We start from the raw sequence: 17921 nt of genomic DNA, 5'->3' as shown, positions 1-17921 counted from the left end.
TCGTCTGTAATCAGACGTCACTGGGCCGTGCCACCGGTGTTTCTCACACCATCGAAACCAGTTCCCACTCCCCCTTGCGACAGCGCCCGTATCGTGTCTCCGCCGAAGAGCGCCGACTCATCACGGAGCAAGTGGACGACATGCTCAAACGTAGAGTCATCCGTCCCTCTCAAAGTCCTTGGTCTTCACCTGTCGTAATGGTGAGAAAGAAAGATGGCTCCATTTGCTTTTGGGTCGACTACAGACGCCTAAACAAGATAACGAGAAAAGACGTTTATCCACTGCCTCGAATCGATGACGCTCTCGATTGTTTACAAGGCGCAGAATACTTCAGTTCCTTGGATCTGCGCTCCGGGTACTGGCAAGTTCCAATGGCCGAGCCTGACCGTCCGAAAACTGCATTCGTTACACCCGATGGCCTCTACGAGTTTAACGTCATGCCCTTCGGGTTGTGCAACGCGCCTGCTACTTTTGAGCGTATGATCGACACCATCCTTCGCGGTCACAAATGGAAGACCTGTTTATGTTACCTAGACGACATCGTCATTTTCTCAACCGATTTTCCGACACACCTCGCTCGCCTGCATGACATTGTGACCTGTCTCGCATCTGCTGGCCTACAGCTTAACCTCAAGAAGTGCCGTTTTGCTGCAAGAAAACTAATCATATTGGGTCACGTTATCTCAAAAGACGGCGTCCTCCCAGACCCAGACAAGCTCCGCGCCGTTGCCGACTTTCCGATGCCCACGTCTATCAAAACCCTCAGAAGTTTTATTGGATTATGTTCCTATTTTCGTGGCTTCGTACGCAATTTCACATCCACCATGGCACCTTTGACAAGTTTACTTTCCGCCAGTAACGGCATAGCAGCGTGGTCACCTGAATGTGATGCAGCATTTTGGCAGTTACGCCACTTGTTGACCTCACCACCGATTCTTCGCCACTACGACCCTGATGCTCCCACGGAAGTCCATACTGACGCCAGCGGAGTTGGCCTTGGCGCGGTCTTAGCGCAACGGAAAGCTGGCTATGATGAATACGTTGTCGCTTATGCGAGCCGTACTCTAAAGAAAGCAGAATTAAATTACTCCCTCACAGAAAAGGAGTGCCTAGCGATCATCTGGGCACTAAGCAAGTTTCGCCCATACCTTTACGGCCGTTCTTTCGCCATCGTTACTGACCACCATGCCCTTTGTCGGCTTTCTTCCTTGAAAGACCCGAATGGACACTTGGGACGTTGGGCGCTTCGCTTGCAAGAGTACGACATCCGCGTCATGTACCGCTCCGGTCGCAAGCACTTCGACATAGAAACACATGGTGGGCATGCTGCGGAAACTGCGGCATTTGTCTTCACCGCTATACTAATACGGCACGTTTCCACTAAGGGTGGGTGAATATCTTAGCTGCATTACAAGCATCGGCATACGAATAGGGTACACTTCTAATGTATCAGGGTAAAGGTGGCCACTATCGTTGCCGCTCGTGATTTGTTGCATGCCCACGAGTGCAGACGAGAAGAATCGAAAGGCGCCCTTTATGTTGTTGTTGTTGACCAAAACCCATTATGAAGCCTACAAATAAAAAAGCCGAGGCAAGTGTGTTGCAACATTTTTTTTTTTTTTCATGGGAGTGCGGAAAGTGGGGCATCTGCTTAAGAATGTTGGTTTCGTGCACACCGCTTGGTATGCCTTCAATAGTCGTTCGCGTAGCATTCGACAGATGGTAAGCGCGATCATCATTAGCTAGACTTGGCACATGACATGTGGCTGCAACAAGTTCAGGGTGCGATCGTTACACGGGAAAGAAAGAAAATCGAACTTTGACAACAAAATTCACGGTTGCGATCATTACGCGAGTGCGATCATTATGCAAGTAAATACGCTAATATGCAGAGGACAAAGATAATCATGAATAGCTGGGCAAGGGAATGAGAGTTCAGAATTGCCAGTCAGCCTCTAGAGTCTGTGAAGGAGTAGATTTACCTAGGTCAATTACTAAAGAGAACTCTGATCATGAGAAGGAAATTCAAAGAAGAATAAAAATGGGTTGGATCGCATATGGCAGACATTGTCTGCTCCTGACTGGAAGCTTACCATTGTCATTGAAAAGGAAGGTGCACACTCAGTGCATTTTACCGGTGCTCTCATATGGGGCAGAAACTTGAAGACTGACAAAGAAGCTCGAAAACAAGTTAAGGACCGCACAAAGAGCGATGGAATGAAGAATGCTAGGCATAACATTAAGAGACAAAAAGAGACCGGTGTGGATCATAGAGAAAACGGGTATAGTCGATGTTCTAATTCGAGATCATGTAATGTGCAGGTTAGATAAATGGTGGACGATTATGGTTACAGAATGGGTGCCAAGAGAAGGGAACTGCAATTGAGGACGGCAGAAGACTAGGTGAGGTGATGAAACTAGGACATTCATGGGTGCCAGTTGGAATCGGTTGGCACAGGACAGGGGTAATTGGAGATCGCAGGGAGAGGCCTTCATCCTGCATTGGACATAAAATAGGCTGATGATGATTATAATGACTGTCTGTGTCATAGATGGCATGATAATCTTGTGCAGTTGGCAGCGTAAAGGGGCGCTTATGATAGATAGATGTGCACCAGTATCGATGAGGGTGGTTACAAGAACTTTGTCGACTTTTACTTCTAGGAGGCTATGGTGAGTGTGGAGAATCAGTAGAAGATTTGCAGAGGATCATGGCATTGCAGCTTCACCTCCATAAGCTGCACTATCTAGTTTTGCAGCTGCGAGCATTAAGAGAAGGTCGGCAAGGAAACCCGGCAAGACCGTGGTGAGCAGGATTGGCGGTGTTGAGGTGACGGGGAACGGGAAAAGTGGCGAACAGGAGGAGTGGTGTCAGAGGTAAGAGGCGCTTGGGAGGACGATGAATAGTAAGTAGGGGAAGCAGCGGCTGTACGGCTTGAAGCAGTAAGGTGGAGATCAGGAATTGACGGTAATAACAAGCAATGTGCCCGGCCTGATGACAAAGGAAGTAGATGGGCTGATCATCGGGCGTTCTCTATTCTGTAGGATTGCAAAAGGTTAAAGAAGAGGGGTAGGATTGTCAAGCAATGCCTGTGGAGTAAGGCCGAGGATCAGGACAATTCAGTGCACACACTAAAGAAAGGCTGAGATTTGCCAACTCCTGCTTGACTACAGCTTGGATGAGGGACACCGATGGCAGAGATGAGTCACTGGAAGGCGTTGTGAATACAGGAGGCTGAAAGGGTGCAAGACAGGCAGCTTCAATCTTGCGACGAACAAGGCAGGTGACGTTGTAACAGTTGGGCAGAAGGCGAACGGCATCACAGGGCGAAATTTCGCCCATATTGAGCAGCCTTGTGAATCTCTGAGATATACGGTGGCTCTTGGCTCGTTGAAACAGCCGGCACTCTTTGATGAGGGTGCCAAGAGTATCAACGTTGGTAGAAACTAGCAGGCTAAAAATATTGTCGGCAATGCCTTTCAGCAGATGAAAGACCTCCACGGACTTAGGCACAAGCCGCAAGTCGCTGTTGACAGTGGGAGGACAGTTTAGTTTATTCTCAAGAAAACAATGCAAAAAGACTTTGCCACGAAGACTCTCTAGTGCCCCTCAAGTACCCCTCACCGAGACCCTCAAGTGCGTGCTGCCAAAATGTTCTCCGGCAGCTTCACCATGAAGACCCTCAAGTGCGCGCTGCCGAAAATGAGGCCCGACAGCTTCTATGCAAGCAACCTCACGGGCGCTCAGCCAAAAATGTGGCCAGACAGCTTCCCTGCGAAGAACCTTGTGTGCACATAGCCATGCAGACTCTCACTTGTGAGCAGACGAAAATTAGGCTTTGGAGCTTTCCTATACATGATAACTGTCAATGTCAACATAGACGTAATAGACAATCTGGTCAATAGTGTGCTTGGGAAACATGCCCACACTGAAGCAGATGAGTCGGGACATTCAAATAGACTGCGGCTCAGGCTTGACTGTAGTGCCACAGGAAGAGTGGTATGGCAAAAGGCAGCCCCGAGTGGGTACCAGTTAAACAAAGCACAGTGACCATGTTGGACCATACGGTTGACATAACATGTCGCTATACACCGTTTCTCATGGTGCAGGCTAGTGCAACAACCATTCATAAGTATCAGGATGGCACATATAGCAGTGTTGTTAACGAATACAACAAACGTTACCCCCAGAAATTTGTGTACGTTGCACTGAGTTGAGTCCCTTCACTTGACAGCCTTTACATCATGAATGCTGAAGACGACTACATGTTTTACCACGTTGCCAAAAACCGAGATCAAGCACTGCGCGACGAATTTCAGACTCAAACCATGTTGCATTGACACAATCATGAAATGTTTCGTTGCACTGCTCGATCATACCAGCCCCACCGATTTGCCATCTACTCTCTCACCGTACGTTCTCTAGCACACAGGCTTGGCGTCATGATGCACAACTACCTCTTCATGCATGTGTCCGAGACCTGGGATCGTCCGCATGACAACACCGGCTACAGGTGTGTCATGTCAGCAAATAGAACTGTGCACTGGGCCTCGGGAGTGGCAATATATGAACGAGGAAATGAGTATGTGCCATTCAAACTCGTAGGAGCACCGGACATAGACTCTGCTGATGTGTGCACAGCACGTAACTCCAAGGGTATTGTGGTGCCTCAGGTATGTGTTGCTAGGTGCTCAACACGGGAATATTACGGACTTCTTGGCACATACCTTCGTTCGTCAACATGATGTGCCACTAATCTTTGCAGATGATTTCAACATAAACACAAAGGCTCCACACAACGCCTGGTTTGTACACTGTGTGCAAGAAGACTTCGGCATGGAATTTGTGTCAAATACACAATGTAGCTCATTGTGCAGCAATAATTGTTTGGACTTTTTATTTACAAACCTCAAAGTGCTCTTATTGCCCTGCTGCATCCTTCCCAAGCAACTTTTCTGACCATAAAGCACACATGAGTGTGTTTCAATAAATACATGCAAGCATACAAATAAAAGCACGACTTTCAATATTCTTACTACTTAGGGCACATTCACACCGGCGACTTGAGGAGGTCGCGCGACCATTTGCGACTCGCAATCAAAAAGCGACCGAAGGCGACTGATGTTCACACCGGCAAGCCCGGCTGAGCGCGACCCGCAAGTCGCAATCCCGGAGATTATCGTTCTCAGCGAGAACTCTCGGAATCTACGCGGAATTTGAACGCGGCGCCGGAGGAGGCCGGATGTAGACACACGAAAGATCACTTCCGGTGCGCCGCTGATTGGTTTATCAGTTTTGCGACCACGGTCGCGCGACTGAAAAATCGCGCAGAAAGCGACTGGCCCAAAATGGTCGCTTTTCAAGAAAGGCGACCGTTTGCGACCATTTGCGACTGGTCGCTTTGCGACCAACTTGGTCGCGCGACCACTGTCAGTCGCCGGTGTGAATGAGCCCTTACAGTTACTGAGTTCAATCAGTTTACAACGGCCTCCTAAGGAAACGCTCCTCCAGCTTACACTGACTGTGCTGTGTGTGCCGTGCAGGCCTGTGGCCTTTTTGAGAGCAGATGATGCCCCATTTGCACAAATGTGCTCCTGATCATGGATGATAGCTTCCACTTCGCTGCCAACATATTGTGAAGTGGGTTATGGGGCTCTAGTGCAATTGGTTAAAGTGTAAAACATAAGCAGACTAACTAGCTTCGACAATGGAGTACAATGATGGTGTGTGGAGCTAATCTATCTCACATTGGAAACTGTAATGCAGCATGAAGGACTCTCCCTGCGATCTCCAATTACCCCTCTCTCGTGCTAGCTGATGTTGTTTCGTTAGGAGCGACTTTAAAGGACAGGAAGAGAGTGGTGTTAAAGTTGAGGGCATGATTATTACGAGGGGGAAATAAAAATTCAAATTTTCAAGAGCAATATTGGAGGTTAATTTATTATGCAAGTACATTAATTGGAAACTTCAGCATGTATAAAATATGCAGAAACATTGCACTGGCACAAGCAATAGAAACATGTTTTACAATTCGGATACATAGTAGTGCTATATTGATCATAAAAAATGGGGGAAAGACAACCAGTCACATGGGAAAATGTATTCTCAAAATTTGATACTAGCATTCTTTGCTACTACTATGAGCATCAATCACATGAGCCAAGAATTTGCCATTGAGGTTCTACTGAACATTGAAACCAAATTTAGGCATCTTTGATAACCATGCTTGAATGTGCTTTAGATATCTCTGCTGTGTAATGTTTCTGTTTACGGGGTTGTTTTTGTCTTGACAGCACTGTATCTTCTAGAGTGTGCCAACCATAACATGAAGACATTCTTACCTTTGCGTCGATGAGGTGAAGGCAGGCAAATGCCACCCTGTCTTCAATAGCCATGTTGCAGTCTTGCTGCAATGAACAAAGGTGACAGGCACCACCACGGTGAGTCTAGGGAAGACTAATCAGTGAAAGAACGACTGGTTGTGCAGCAAAATAAATGTAAACGGAAACACAACTCATAACTTGGATGAAGAATGCAGAGCTACACACAAGGCCTTGCTACTTCCTAACAGCATAAAAAACAATGTCAGTACATAGGCCAGACTAGTTTAGTCTCAACACTCTGGACATTATAAAATAAATGCAAAAACTTTCTTTTAAAGCTTTCTTCGGCTACTGCGCACATGCTCTTGTACACTGTATCTTGGCTAAGGGAGAGCAATGCTTCCTTGCCATTTGCTTCTCCAGCCCTCCACTGCTTACATACCAGATGTACTCGTGTAATGAATGCCCACTTTCTTTTCTGAAAAAATGAAGCAGAGTTGAGGGGTGCATTTAATATGCGAGGTAAATTTCATGAGAACTTCCCCAAAAGAGCAAAAATTAAAAAGTAAGAAGGAAGTGATTTGAAAAAGGCTCCTTTGCAGTAAAAATACATGTATACCATTTGCAAACAGTAATAGCATTATTACTGAGCTTCACTCCGCATTGAAACCACCAGACCTGTCGTCCAAGCCACCGGCCACTTCATCAACATTGCAGTTCCACTACAGCATGTCCTCGCAGCTGCTTCTGGCTGTAGTGCCTCTTTCCACTACTATTTTGCTCGTTAGCATGTCAGGGTTTGCATCAGAATTTGCATAAATTTCTGCCGGCTAAATAAGAATACCCGCAATGATGTCTATTCTCTACCGCTTCTCGACGATGCCCTGGATAGCCTGCAAGGAGCTGAGTTCTCTTCGCTGGATCTGCGCTTCGAGTACTGGCAAGTGCCAATGGCTGAAGCCAACCGTCCAAACACGGCTTTTGTAACTCCTGATGGATTATATCAGTTCAATGTAATGCCTTTCAGCTTTTGCAACATGCCTATCGCTTTCAAGAGAATGATGGATTCTCAGGGATCTTAAATGGCAAACGTCTTTGCTACTTGGATGACATTATGGTCTTTTCTACGTATTTCAAACCGCATCTCACCTGCCCTGAGCAAATTCTTGTGTGCGTTACGAAAGCTGGGTTGCAACTAAATTTGAAAAAAAAAAAAAAATATCATTTTGGTGTTTGTAAGCTTACAATGCTAGGCCATGTCGCCTCGAAAGAGGGAATTCTGCCACATCCTGCCAAACATTGCGCTGTTGCTGAGTGCCCCAAGCCCACGACCCTAAAAGAAGTGCGGAGTTTGTCTTCATCAGTTTTTCTTCATATTTCTGGCATTTCATTCGTAATTTTGCCTCGATCATTGCCCCCTTGACGCAGCTTCTTACTGGCATGTCTGACCTCTCGGCTCAGAATTCTGAGTGTGATGACTAATTTACGAGGCTCTGCCAGCTCCTCACGTCCCCTCCAGTACTGCGCCACTTTGATCCCAATGCGCCTACTGAGATTCACACAGATGCTAGTGGTGCCGGACTTTGTGCCATTCTCGCCCAAAGCAAAGAGGACTTTGACGAGTATGTTGTCACATATGCCAGCCATACCCTAACGATGCCGGAATCTAGTTATTCTGTGAATGAAAAATTATGATGATCGTTTGAGCAATCGGCAAATTTCGTACTTACCTATATGGCCATCAGTTTGATGTTGTCATAGACCACCATGCCTTATGCTGGTTATCGTCTTTGAAAGACCCCACTGGCCACCTTGCTCGTTGGGCTTTACGCCTTCAAGAGTATGACATAAGTGTCATTTATCGCTATGGACGCAAACATTCAGATGCCAATGCCCTACCCGTTCTCCGTTGCCTTCTGACCCTGTTTGCTCGCAAACTTCTACGTATGATTTGTCAGCTCTTACCTTCAACGACACGCCAGCCGAGCAGCATAAAGATTCCTGGATCTCTTCACTGCTGGACTTCCTGTCTCACTGCTCACCTGAGTCTCTCTCAGGCCCAATTCATCGTCAAGCACAACACTTTGCCATCCATGAAGATCTGTAGAATAGACGGAATTACCTCGCCAACGAGCGTCGATGGCTCTTCGTTATTCCCCGTCATCTGTTCAGCTTTTCATGATGACCCTCAATGCAGCCATGCTGGCGTCTTCAAAACATACTCCCGTCTACGTCTCTGATGCTACTGGCAAGGCATGTACAGATTCATTCACCAGTACGTCCGTTCATGCGCTACATGTCAACGCCATAAAATGACCCTCAGAGTTCCGCAGGTCCCCTGCAACCTTTACCTTGCCCTGCCAGACCACTCAACCCTGTTGACATTGATCTTTACGGCCCCCTTCCTTGCACTCCTGATGGTAACCGAGGAATCATTGTTGCCGTAGACCACCTCACATGCTACGGAGAAATATCTGCGCTGCCGGCTTCAACTGCAAAAGATGTCGCTTGCTTCCTTCTTCGCCACATGATTCTGCGACATTATGCGCTACAAGAATTACTTAGTGACTGCAGCCGCATCTTTATCCAATGCCACTGCTTCTGCCCCCCATTCTCAAACTAACGGCATGATGGAACATTTCAGTCATACGCTCGGTGACATGCTCGCAATGTATGTGTGCTGCAATCACTCCAATCGGGACCGGGTCCTTCCTTTTGTCACTTACACTTATAACGCTGCCCCACAATTTACCCGCCGGCTTCTCTCCTTTCCTCTCCATGGACAAGAACCTTCCTGGTTCATGGACATCCTTTTCCCCTGCCGTCCCAACGCTTCCAAAGTGACACCTGTTCCAGAAACTGCTACTTATGCTGAAGAATTTCACCAACTCGCTCATTCGTGCAAGACCCAACATCAGTGGTGCCAAAAATCTTGCCATGATTCATCCGCTCCATGGTGCTCACTATTCCCCCAGAACGCTTGTTTGGCTTCGGGTCCCGGTCACTCCTCCCGGCCAATCCACTAAGTTTATATCAAACTACCATGGCCGGCCCCTGCTGTATACTGCCACAAACATCACCAGTGAACTATGTCACTGAGCCGCTCGAGCTGTCTTCTCATTGCTGTCGCCGAGGGCACAGAGCAGTTCATGTAGCACGGCATAAACCATGCTACGACCCGCAAATGCTGTCTTTTCTTTAGGTCGCCAGGATGGCTCCTTTCTGCGTGGGGAGTGAATGCACTGGAGACTACCAGCGCTGGCACGGTGAAGTGTGGAAGAGGAAGATGGCGAACTAGCAGTGCGTGCTCAATTGCTGTCCAGCCGAGACTGCTCCATTTTACTGGCCTTCTGTCAGGTTGCCTGCGGACTTTACTTAAAAGAACATTCCGTGGAAATATAATATACATGTAGAGAGAGAGAGAGAGTGGAGGGGAAGGGGTGGCCACTGGGAGTTTGTCAGCCTCACTTTCGCTTTTCCTCCGTGCAGTTGAGCGATCCCTCTTCTGATGTAAATTTCACGGTTGAGCAGTAGGCGTTGGTCGCCCTCGGTGATGCCTCCTATGTCTGCGAGTGTTTCAGAGCTGATGGAAATGACAATGCTGGAGCAAGGCAGGATGCTCACTTGATCTTCAAGCACACTCAAGGCATGGTGACTAGAAGTCCTCCCCAGCAGTATCGCTTTGTCTGTGGACAGCTTTATTGACTTCGACTTTAGGTTAATGACTGCGACGTGTTGATTCAGAAAGTCCCTGCCGAGAATTACATCACGTGAGCAAGCTTGAAGGACAACGAAGTTCGCAGTGTAAGTCCAGTCATGCACTTCAGTGTTATAAAGAGTCTTCCAGCTGACAGGATGTGAGGGTTATCCCATGTAGTCTTGACTTTCTTCAGCTTGGGGGTGAAGTGTACACTGATGACGGAGGAGTCGGCTCCTGTGTCTTCTAGAGCTACTAGATGTTGTGGCCATCGAGAAGCACGTCGAGGTCGGTGGTTCTCCGTCTTGCATTGCAATAGGGTTGTGATGTCGCATCACGGCTGCATCGCATTGTTCTGTAGCTGGTATGTATCGTCATCAGGTCTTCTTTTGTTGGCACACCCTAGGTGTCGAGGCTTCATCAGGATGGCGACCTCTCATTTCTACGTCATCGAGATATATCTTGAAGCATCGACAATGGCGGCAAAGGATCTTCGGTATTTCAATGTACAGCAACTGCACCTCCATCGATTGCTGCTTTTAGTTTTCCTGATATGGGCTTACGGACCGGTAACAGGCTGGTCCTGAGTATGGTCAGTGCTGTGGTGACAGGTAGCATACTGGTGACGGCAAACGCAAAGAACGTCAAGGTCTTCACCGGGTTGCGGCAATGAAACAGCAAGACTATGTCTATTTTACAAGTCTTATTACTTGCTGCTTAACTAGACTGACATCATGCCTGTGCGTCGCACTTCCTCTCGTCATAAACATTAAAAGGCTGTTTATCGCCCTCCAGCTCACACCGCCACTCATATGAACTCTTTCTTCGTTCAAAGAGAACTGGAATCATCTACCTGCTGAAGCAGTGTACCACTTCAGTCATTCATTGTTCAAGGCATTCATTGAAAATATGACCTAGATATGCCCAGCCCTTATTTAAAACCCCAAAAGAGGTATTTAAGGTATGAATAAATAAATAAATAAATAAATATCACGAGGCCCTTCGCCAAGCTATGGATGTCGCACATTGACGGCGAAGCCTCGCAGTCGCAGGTTACGGTACGGGCACCGGCAGTAGACGTGGCCCGCTTCTCCACAGTGGTAGCAGAGTGGGCGGTGGTCTGGAGCGCACCATACACCTGTCTTCCTTGGGTGGCTGCGCTGGGCGATGGGAGGGTGAGCTGGCAGCTGCGACAGCGAATGACAAAACTGCAGCGTTACCGGGCCCTGACGCAGTCGCAGAGGATGAGCATGACCGCGGGTTATGGCGGCGTAGGTCGTCGCTTCTAGCAGAGGCCACGACAATTCAGGGACTCCAAGTGACTGCTGAATCTCCTCTTGGACAATGTCAACATGGATGCTACTTGAGGCTGCGTCGAAGGTAACATCCTGCACATTTCTTTGTGTACAACGGTTATAATGCTCTCTTAGAGCTCGGCATTACATTACTCTGTCTTTTGGAGCTCGTCACATGCATTACGCCTATTTTAATGGTTTCGAACGACCGTCTATGCCCTTCCACAATAAGAATGACGCCCGCCCAAGTGTTCCTGTCATTATTGTCGATACTCACATGGCCTGAGATGGCACGCTGCTATCACGCAATGTTGCAAAGGATCACAGTTACTACACCGTTATCAGGAGATCACAGTTCGGTGATGCTTCGTTTATGTGTTGCTGATTGCTGATAACTGTTTTTGGCGAGGTTCTACCTTACGAACAATGAAATTTTTTTGCTTGAAGTGGCATAGATAACATAATCTTAAGGCTGTTGCGTGGCTGATGCACAGTCATAATGCTAAGACCACAATGTTTGAGACCTTCGCAGAATGGTGGCCTGCTGCAGTAGTTTACAAAGTTTATGCTTCTGGCCAACTAGAACACTTCACTCTCCTGTGCAAAATACATTCATGTCCCGCTGGTACTAAAATATACCACAAGCTCCCAAATAAAATATGGCAGCTATGCTTGCAGTTTAAAAATGACAGGTGATAGGAACCAGGTGCCTTTTTGAAAGAGTTCGATGGTGTATTTTATTCATTAGATACCGTGAAATCCCGAGCAAGCCTCCCCTTCCACTTTTGAGTGGTTTGAAATTGGTGCCAACTACTGAGCAAGTGCACACACCTCCCCCCCCCCCCCCCCCGCACACCTTTTCATCACCCTTTTTTCACCACTACATGCATTTTCACCGGACCTCCTGGCTAGTTTGTTTTTGTCAACTTTTCACAAAATTACATATTAAATTACAGAGAATGATGCAATTTAGTGAGAAAGAAATTTATTGTTTAGCCGCACTTCTGCTGAGCACCATTAGTTCACCATAGCCAGGTACCTGCATACCCATTGCCATAGGCTTAACTCTTGTCAGTCACCAGTTTCATCAAATGTGCAAAATGTCACCAGGCCCCACACACTCTCTAACAGAGGCACTGCGTAATCAAGGAGTAGAGGAGACTTGTGTAAATATCTTGGAAAAAATTGTTAGAAGGATGTTGGGAGTATAGAAAGAGTGTACAGTTGAGCCAGGTTATAACGAACCTGAACATCACACGGAATTCGTTCGTTGTATCCAGAAGTTCGTGATATGTGGGCCACACACAAAAATTGACATCAATCAAAACAAAAATTTATTGAGAAAGAAAATTGGTGATTGTTGTCTGCCTCTTCAGAGCACATCCAATGACGGCGGTTTCAAGCTTGTTCAAAGCTGCAATGTGTTTGTCACCCAAGGCCTTAAAATACACAAGATTTCTAAGTGTCTCAATAGTGCTCACTGCTTTGGTCACGCTTACAGGTGCTGGCTCTGATGGATCGCTGTCGTCGTCCAATGCTTCAGTCTCGCTTGATGTCCGCATTTTCCGGATGGCGGTCCCGTCGCAAAACGGCTCCGCGACTTCAGCAACGTCGTCTACATCAACAAAATCTTGCCAATCAAGATCTAAGCCGGCCAGGTTAGCGTCAACAACGCGTTGCCACAAGTCGTCGTCAAGCTGGCTTTGTTGAGTGTCTTCAATGCCTGCTTCAGGTGGGTCGGCGAAGCAGGCCTTGCGAAAACAATTCCGGATGCATTCGGGTGTCACTTCCATCCATGCTGCTTTGATCATTTCGACCACCGAGAACAGCGAGACCTGCAGAGGCACTTTGGCAGTGGGGCGATCAACTGCAATCAGCATCTGCTACAAAACACGGCACCTGTAGGCCACTTTAAACGACTGTATTACGTCCATGTCCAGCGGTAGCGCTTTCGGCATTACATTTGATGGCAGAAAAAGCAGCTCAACTGCCGTTTAGACAGCTTGGACTTGGTGGGCGGTACAGTTGTTGAGAATCAGAAGAACTTTGCCCCCTTTCTTCACCATGCTGCTGTCAAAATCAGTTAGCCATTCTGCGAACAACTTGCGTGTCATCCACGACTTTGAGCTATGCCTGTACCGCACTGGTACGGGCATACATACTGTGCGGTAGCAACGCGGCATCTTTGATTTGCCGGTGACAAATGGCAAGCATCAATCGCTTCCATCCATGTTGGTGCACAAAAGCACAGTTATGCGAACTTTGCTGTGCTTGCCACCAGCACATGTGTCACCTTTCATAGCATGCGTTTTGCCAGGCAGCATTCGATAGAATAGGGCCGTTTCATCGGCGTTATATACATCCCTTTCAGCATAACTTGATACACGGGCTAAGTTTTTAGACATCCATGTGTTCACGTCTTCATCGCTTACTGATGACGATTCGCCATTGATGGACTTGAAAATAATTCCGTGGTGGACCTTGAAGTGATGGAGCCAGCCATTGCCAGGGGGAAAATATGGGAAGTCCAGGAGGAATGCTGTCCTTTGCTTTGGACAACATCAGCTGATGGGAACATTGCGTGCTCGAGCATCACGGAACCACTTTAGAAGCACGTCTACAACGTCTGCATATGCGGCTTTCCATAGGCGCTTCCTCATCGAGGAGTCTGTGGCGGCACTCTTGTAGGTTTTGTTCTTTCAGAATCATGGATATTGTCGATTTCGACAAACCATACTTTTTCACCAGTTCGTGGTTTCTCGCACCTTGGGAAAGGTCTTTCGAAATCAACAGTTTCCTGGCCAAGTGCAAAGCTTTTCGCTTCCCTGTCGAAGTAGACGCTGGCAAATCCGCCATCTCGGATAGGCACGGGAACACACCAGTAGGAAACAACGGTACGAAAGCACGTGATCATGTGCTACGTTGTCAATTGGTAGAAAACTTTGCCACTGCCCTGACGTCGACAATGGCGAGTGGGGTCCCATGGCGAATGAGTTGTCACTTTCGGGCTTCCTTTCGACTTGCATGTTCACATGGCTCATGCGTGCTGAGCCAGCATTTTCTTTTTCTTTTTTTTTTCTTTTTCGCGGCGATCCCCTCGCCGCATCGCCGCTTCTCCGTGCCTCCAGCGAGACGCCGCGGGAAAGCCAATTCTCGGAGAGTGCACAGCACAGGCTCTGCGGCTCTCAGCACGTGGAAAGTGGTCTGCGACACCAAGTCGTTCACTGTAGCCGATTGGCTAGGCTCACGGGCGTTCGTTGTAGCTGAGACCAAGCGCCAAAGCCCTAATGTATATTTTGACGGTCACGTCGGACTTGTTCATGATAAGCGAGCGTTCGTCTTAAGAGGGGCCGTTATAAGTGGGTTCGACTGTACTTACAATATATGTACAAAATGAGTCAGAGTAGTTAAGACGGTTGACCACCAAAACGCAGCAGCCATCGTCTCTGATCTCCTTCTTCCTCTCTCTTTTTTCATCCTTCTGTAACAGGACCCCTGGGTGGCGAAGCGCCGTCTCGGCGCATGGTAGGCGAAGAATTACGAGCGAAGTATGGCTTCAGGCAAGAAACATGCACGACGTTAACAGGTGTCGGACTTGAAGGTGCATCAAATTCTAGCGGCAAAATCTCATAATTTACATCGTTAACTTGACGTAGGACCCCATAAGGCCCCGTACAGTGAGAGAGAAGCTTCTAGGAGAGGCCAACCTGATGACATGGTGACCAAACAAGCACCCAAGCACCTGGCGCGAACTTAAACCTGTGAGGGTCAATTTTTTTCGCCATATGCGACCGCCCAGGGTCGATCTTTTTTATTGCAGATTCCAATTCTTCTTAGGGACTTATTTCGAAAAAAATTTACCGTAATTTTTCTAAGGTGACTGTAAAGCGAGAAAAAAATCTTTTGCATTGGTATATATGCACTCATCATTCATGAATAACAATAACAAGGAAATAAACTTATCGAAATTAGAAATTTTATGCATTTTTATGCGCATAGTTCAAGGCTTTGAAAATCTGCACACGAGAATATTTCGCAAGCCTCAAACGTTCCTGCTCTTACACTAATACGTACGTCCATAGCGTAATCAAACTGCGTAGGTGCCCGCACTCAAGAAAACTGTTTGGTTGTGTGCCCATCAAAAAAAGCAACACATGTGAAAAACTTCCGCTAATCTTCATCTTATCGCCAACCACCTAGGGCAATTACTTTTCACCAGTCTTAAAAAAAAATAACAGAAATGGAAATGCATGCACGGCGGCATCCTTCCTATGCGCACCCCTGTGAGCACTAGACGAGCGAGAAACAAGTGGTCCCCCTTTGAGCTATTAGCAACGAGATAGCCATCAATTTTGCAAGCGCAAAAAGCCGAAACTGCCCACGAAACAAAATCCAAATGGCCGGCCACCCGCGCGCACTAATGCGTGAGTGGTAGTATATAGACGCGCGGGAGCAAACTAGCGCTAAAACAAACCATGCAACGAAAACCGAGAGAGGTAGGCGCGCGAAAAAAATTCCCTGTATCTCCACGTAGTGGCAGCACATGACAGAAAAGAAAAAGTTAGGAAATTGGGGCGCTTTTTAAACGTACAGACGCCGCCATAAATATATGGCATCGACCATTTTCGGACTTGTTCGAGGCACCGTATATTTACGTCACTGACCGTCAAAGGGTTAACATCGTGATGGCACTGGTCATAACAATCTTTCTGTATATGCTGCGAGGCTAATTAACGACTTGACGTGCCACGTGAGCGGGATTGATGACTTCACGAGCATACTCAGTTGCAACATGTGGCCCAGAAGGAATAATAATAATATTTGGGGTTTTACGTGCCAAAACCACTTTCTGATTATAAGGCACGCCGTAGTGGAGGACTCCGGAAATTTTGACCACCTGGGGTTCTTTAACGTGCACCTAAATCTAAGCACACGGGTGTTTTCGCATTTCGCCCCCATCGAAATGCGGCCGCCGTGGCCGGGATTCGATCCCGCGACCTCGTGCTCAGCAGCCCAACACCATAGCCACTGAGCAACCACGGCGGGTGGCCCAGAAGGAAGGATGGTGTCAAACGGCAATGCACAAAAGAGTGAATACAAACACAAAAGAGTGAATATCCTGCGGTGTCATGTCGGGACGAGTTGTATGCGAACGTCATGTAGGCCAGCATGGCGTCCCAGTTGCGGTGATCGTTGGAAACATGCATTGACAGCATCTCTGTGATTGTTCAGTTGAGACGTTCCGTAAGAGCATTCGTTTGTGGGTGGTAGGCAGTGGACAGCTTGTGCTCAGTGGCACCAGAGCGGAGGAGGTCATCGACAACTCGCGATAAGAACGAGTGGCCGTGGTCTGTAAGTAACTGTCAAGGTGCACCGTGGTGGAGAATGACGTCGTGGAGGAGAAAATCAGCGATGTCTGTTGCGCAACTAGTCGGCAACGCCTTTGTTATCGCGTAGCATGTCGTGCAATCAGTAGCAACGTCGATCCACTTATTCCCTCTAGTCGTCGTCGGAAAAGGGCCAAGCAGGTCAAGGCCTACGCAAAAGAACAGTTCAGAGGGAACTTCAATTGGATCGAGTTGTCCGACAGGTGCCAAGGGAGGTTTATTCTGGCGCTGACAAAATTCGCAAGTTGTGACATAACGACCCACAGAGCGGTTGAGACCCAGCCAGAAGAACTGGCATCGTACGCGGTCATATGTATGCAAAACTCCAAGGTGGCCCGCCGTCGGTGCATCGTGAAGTTGTTCGAGAACGACGGATTGCAGATGACGAGGAAGAACAAGGCGCAAATCAGGGCTGGCAGGGTTGATATTGCGGCAGTAGTGGATGCCGTCATGCAGCACGAACATGCGGCATGTGATGTCAGTGCTGCCAGATTGCACTCCGGCGATGATGGACTGTAAGATGCGTCGCGTTGCTGTTCACCGTGCATGTCGGTCATGTCAATCAAAGCCATCAAACAGGTCACCGGGTCATGCACAACAGGATCGGGAGGATCTACGGGGTGACGCGAGAGGCAGTCAGCATCCTTGTGGAGGCGTCCAGTCTTGTAACGGACAATAAATGAAACTTCCTGGAGCTGCAAAGCCCAGCGACAAAGCCATCCAGTCGGGTCCCAAAGGGTAGACAGCCAGCAGAGGGCATGGTGGTCTGTAACGACCGAAAACGTGCGGCCGTACAAATATGGCCGGAACCTTGCGACAGCCCAAGCTAAAGCCAAGCACTCCTGCTCGGTGATAAGAGTAATTTCTCTCGGCAGGTGATAGCAGGCGGCTGGCAAAAGCTACCTATCACGCACTCGGTACCATTCTGTTGTTGGGCAAGAACAGCGCCGATGCTATGGCAACTTGCGTCAGTGTGGACTTCGGTCGGTGCAGATGGATCAAAGTGGGAAAGTATGGGAGGGGTGGTCAGAAATCCGAAGAGAGGGGAGAACGCTTGAGCTTGCTCAGGGCCCCATGAGAATGGCGTGTTCTTCTTTAAAAAATCTGTCAAAGGCCGAGCAACCTCGGCGAAGTTTTTGATGAAACGCCGAAAGTAAGAACACAGGCTGGCCGAAGCAGCGCACGTCAGAAGCAGAATGTGGCACAGGGAAACTATAC

At 48.0% G+C, this 17921-nt stretch overlaps 1 protein-coding gene across 14 annotated transcripts in view; it reads right to left on the bottom strand.

The window, feature by feature from the left end:
• The window catches only part of mio (GATOR complex protein mio), a 560893-nt gene that overhangs the window by 174329 nt on the left and 368643 nt on the right, over positions 1-17921 (bottom strand). For all 14 annotated transcript variants that reach the window (XR_012826275.1, XM_075682897.1, XM_075682900.1 and 11 more), the window contains one exon: positions 6343-6408. Coding sequence is in view for 13 of the 14 variants with exons in the window: in XM_075682897.1 (XP_075539012.1) it covers positions 6343-6408 (66 nt within the window). In the remaining variant the exon portion in view is untranslated. The remainder of the gene's footprint in view (positions 1-6342; positions 6409-17921) is intronic.

This window comes from Dermacentor variabilis, chromosome 2, assembly GCF_050947875.1.
Source record: "Dermacentor variabilis isolate Ectoservices chromosome 2, ASM5094787v1, whole genome shotgun sequence".
NCBI lineage: Eukaryota > Metazoa > Arthropoda > Arachnida > Ixodida > Ixodidae > Dermacentor > Dermacentor variabilis.
Note: the sequence above shows the minus strand (reverse complement) of the source record. Positions and strands in the feature narration are given on the sequence as shown.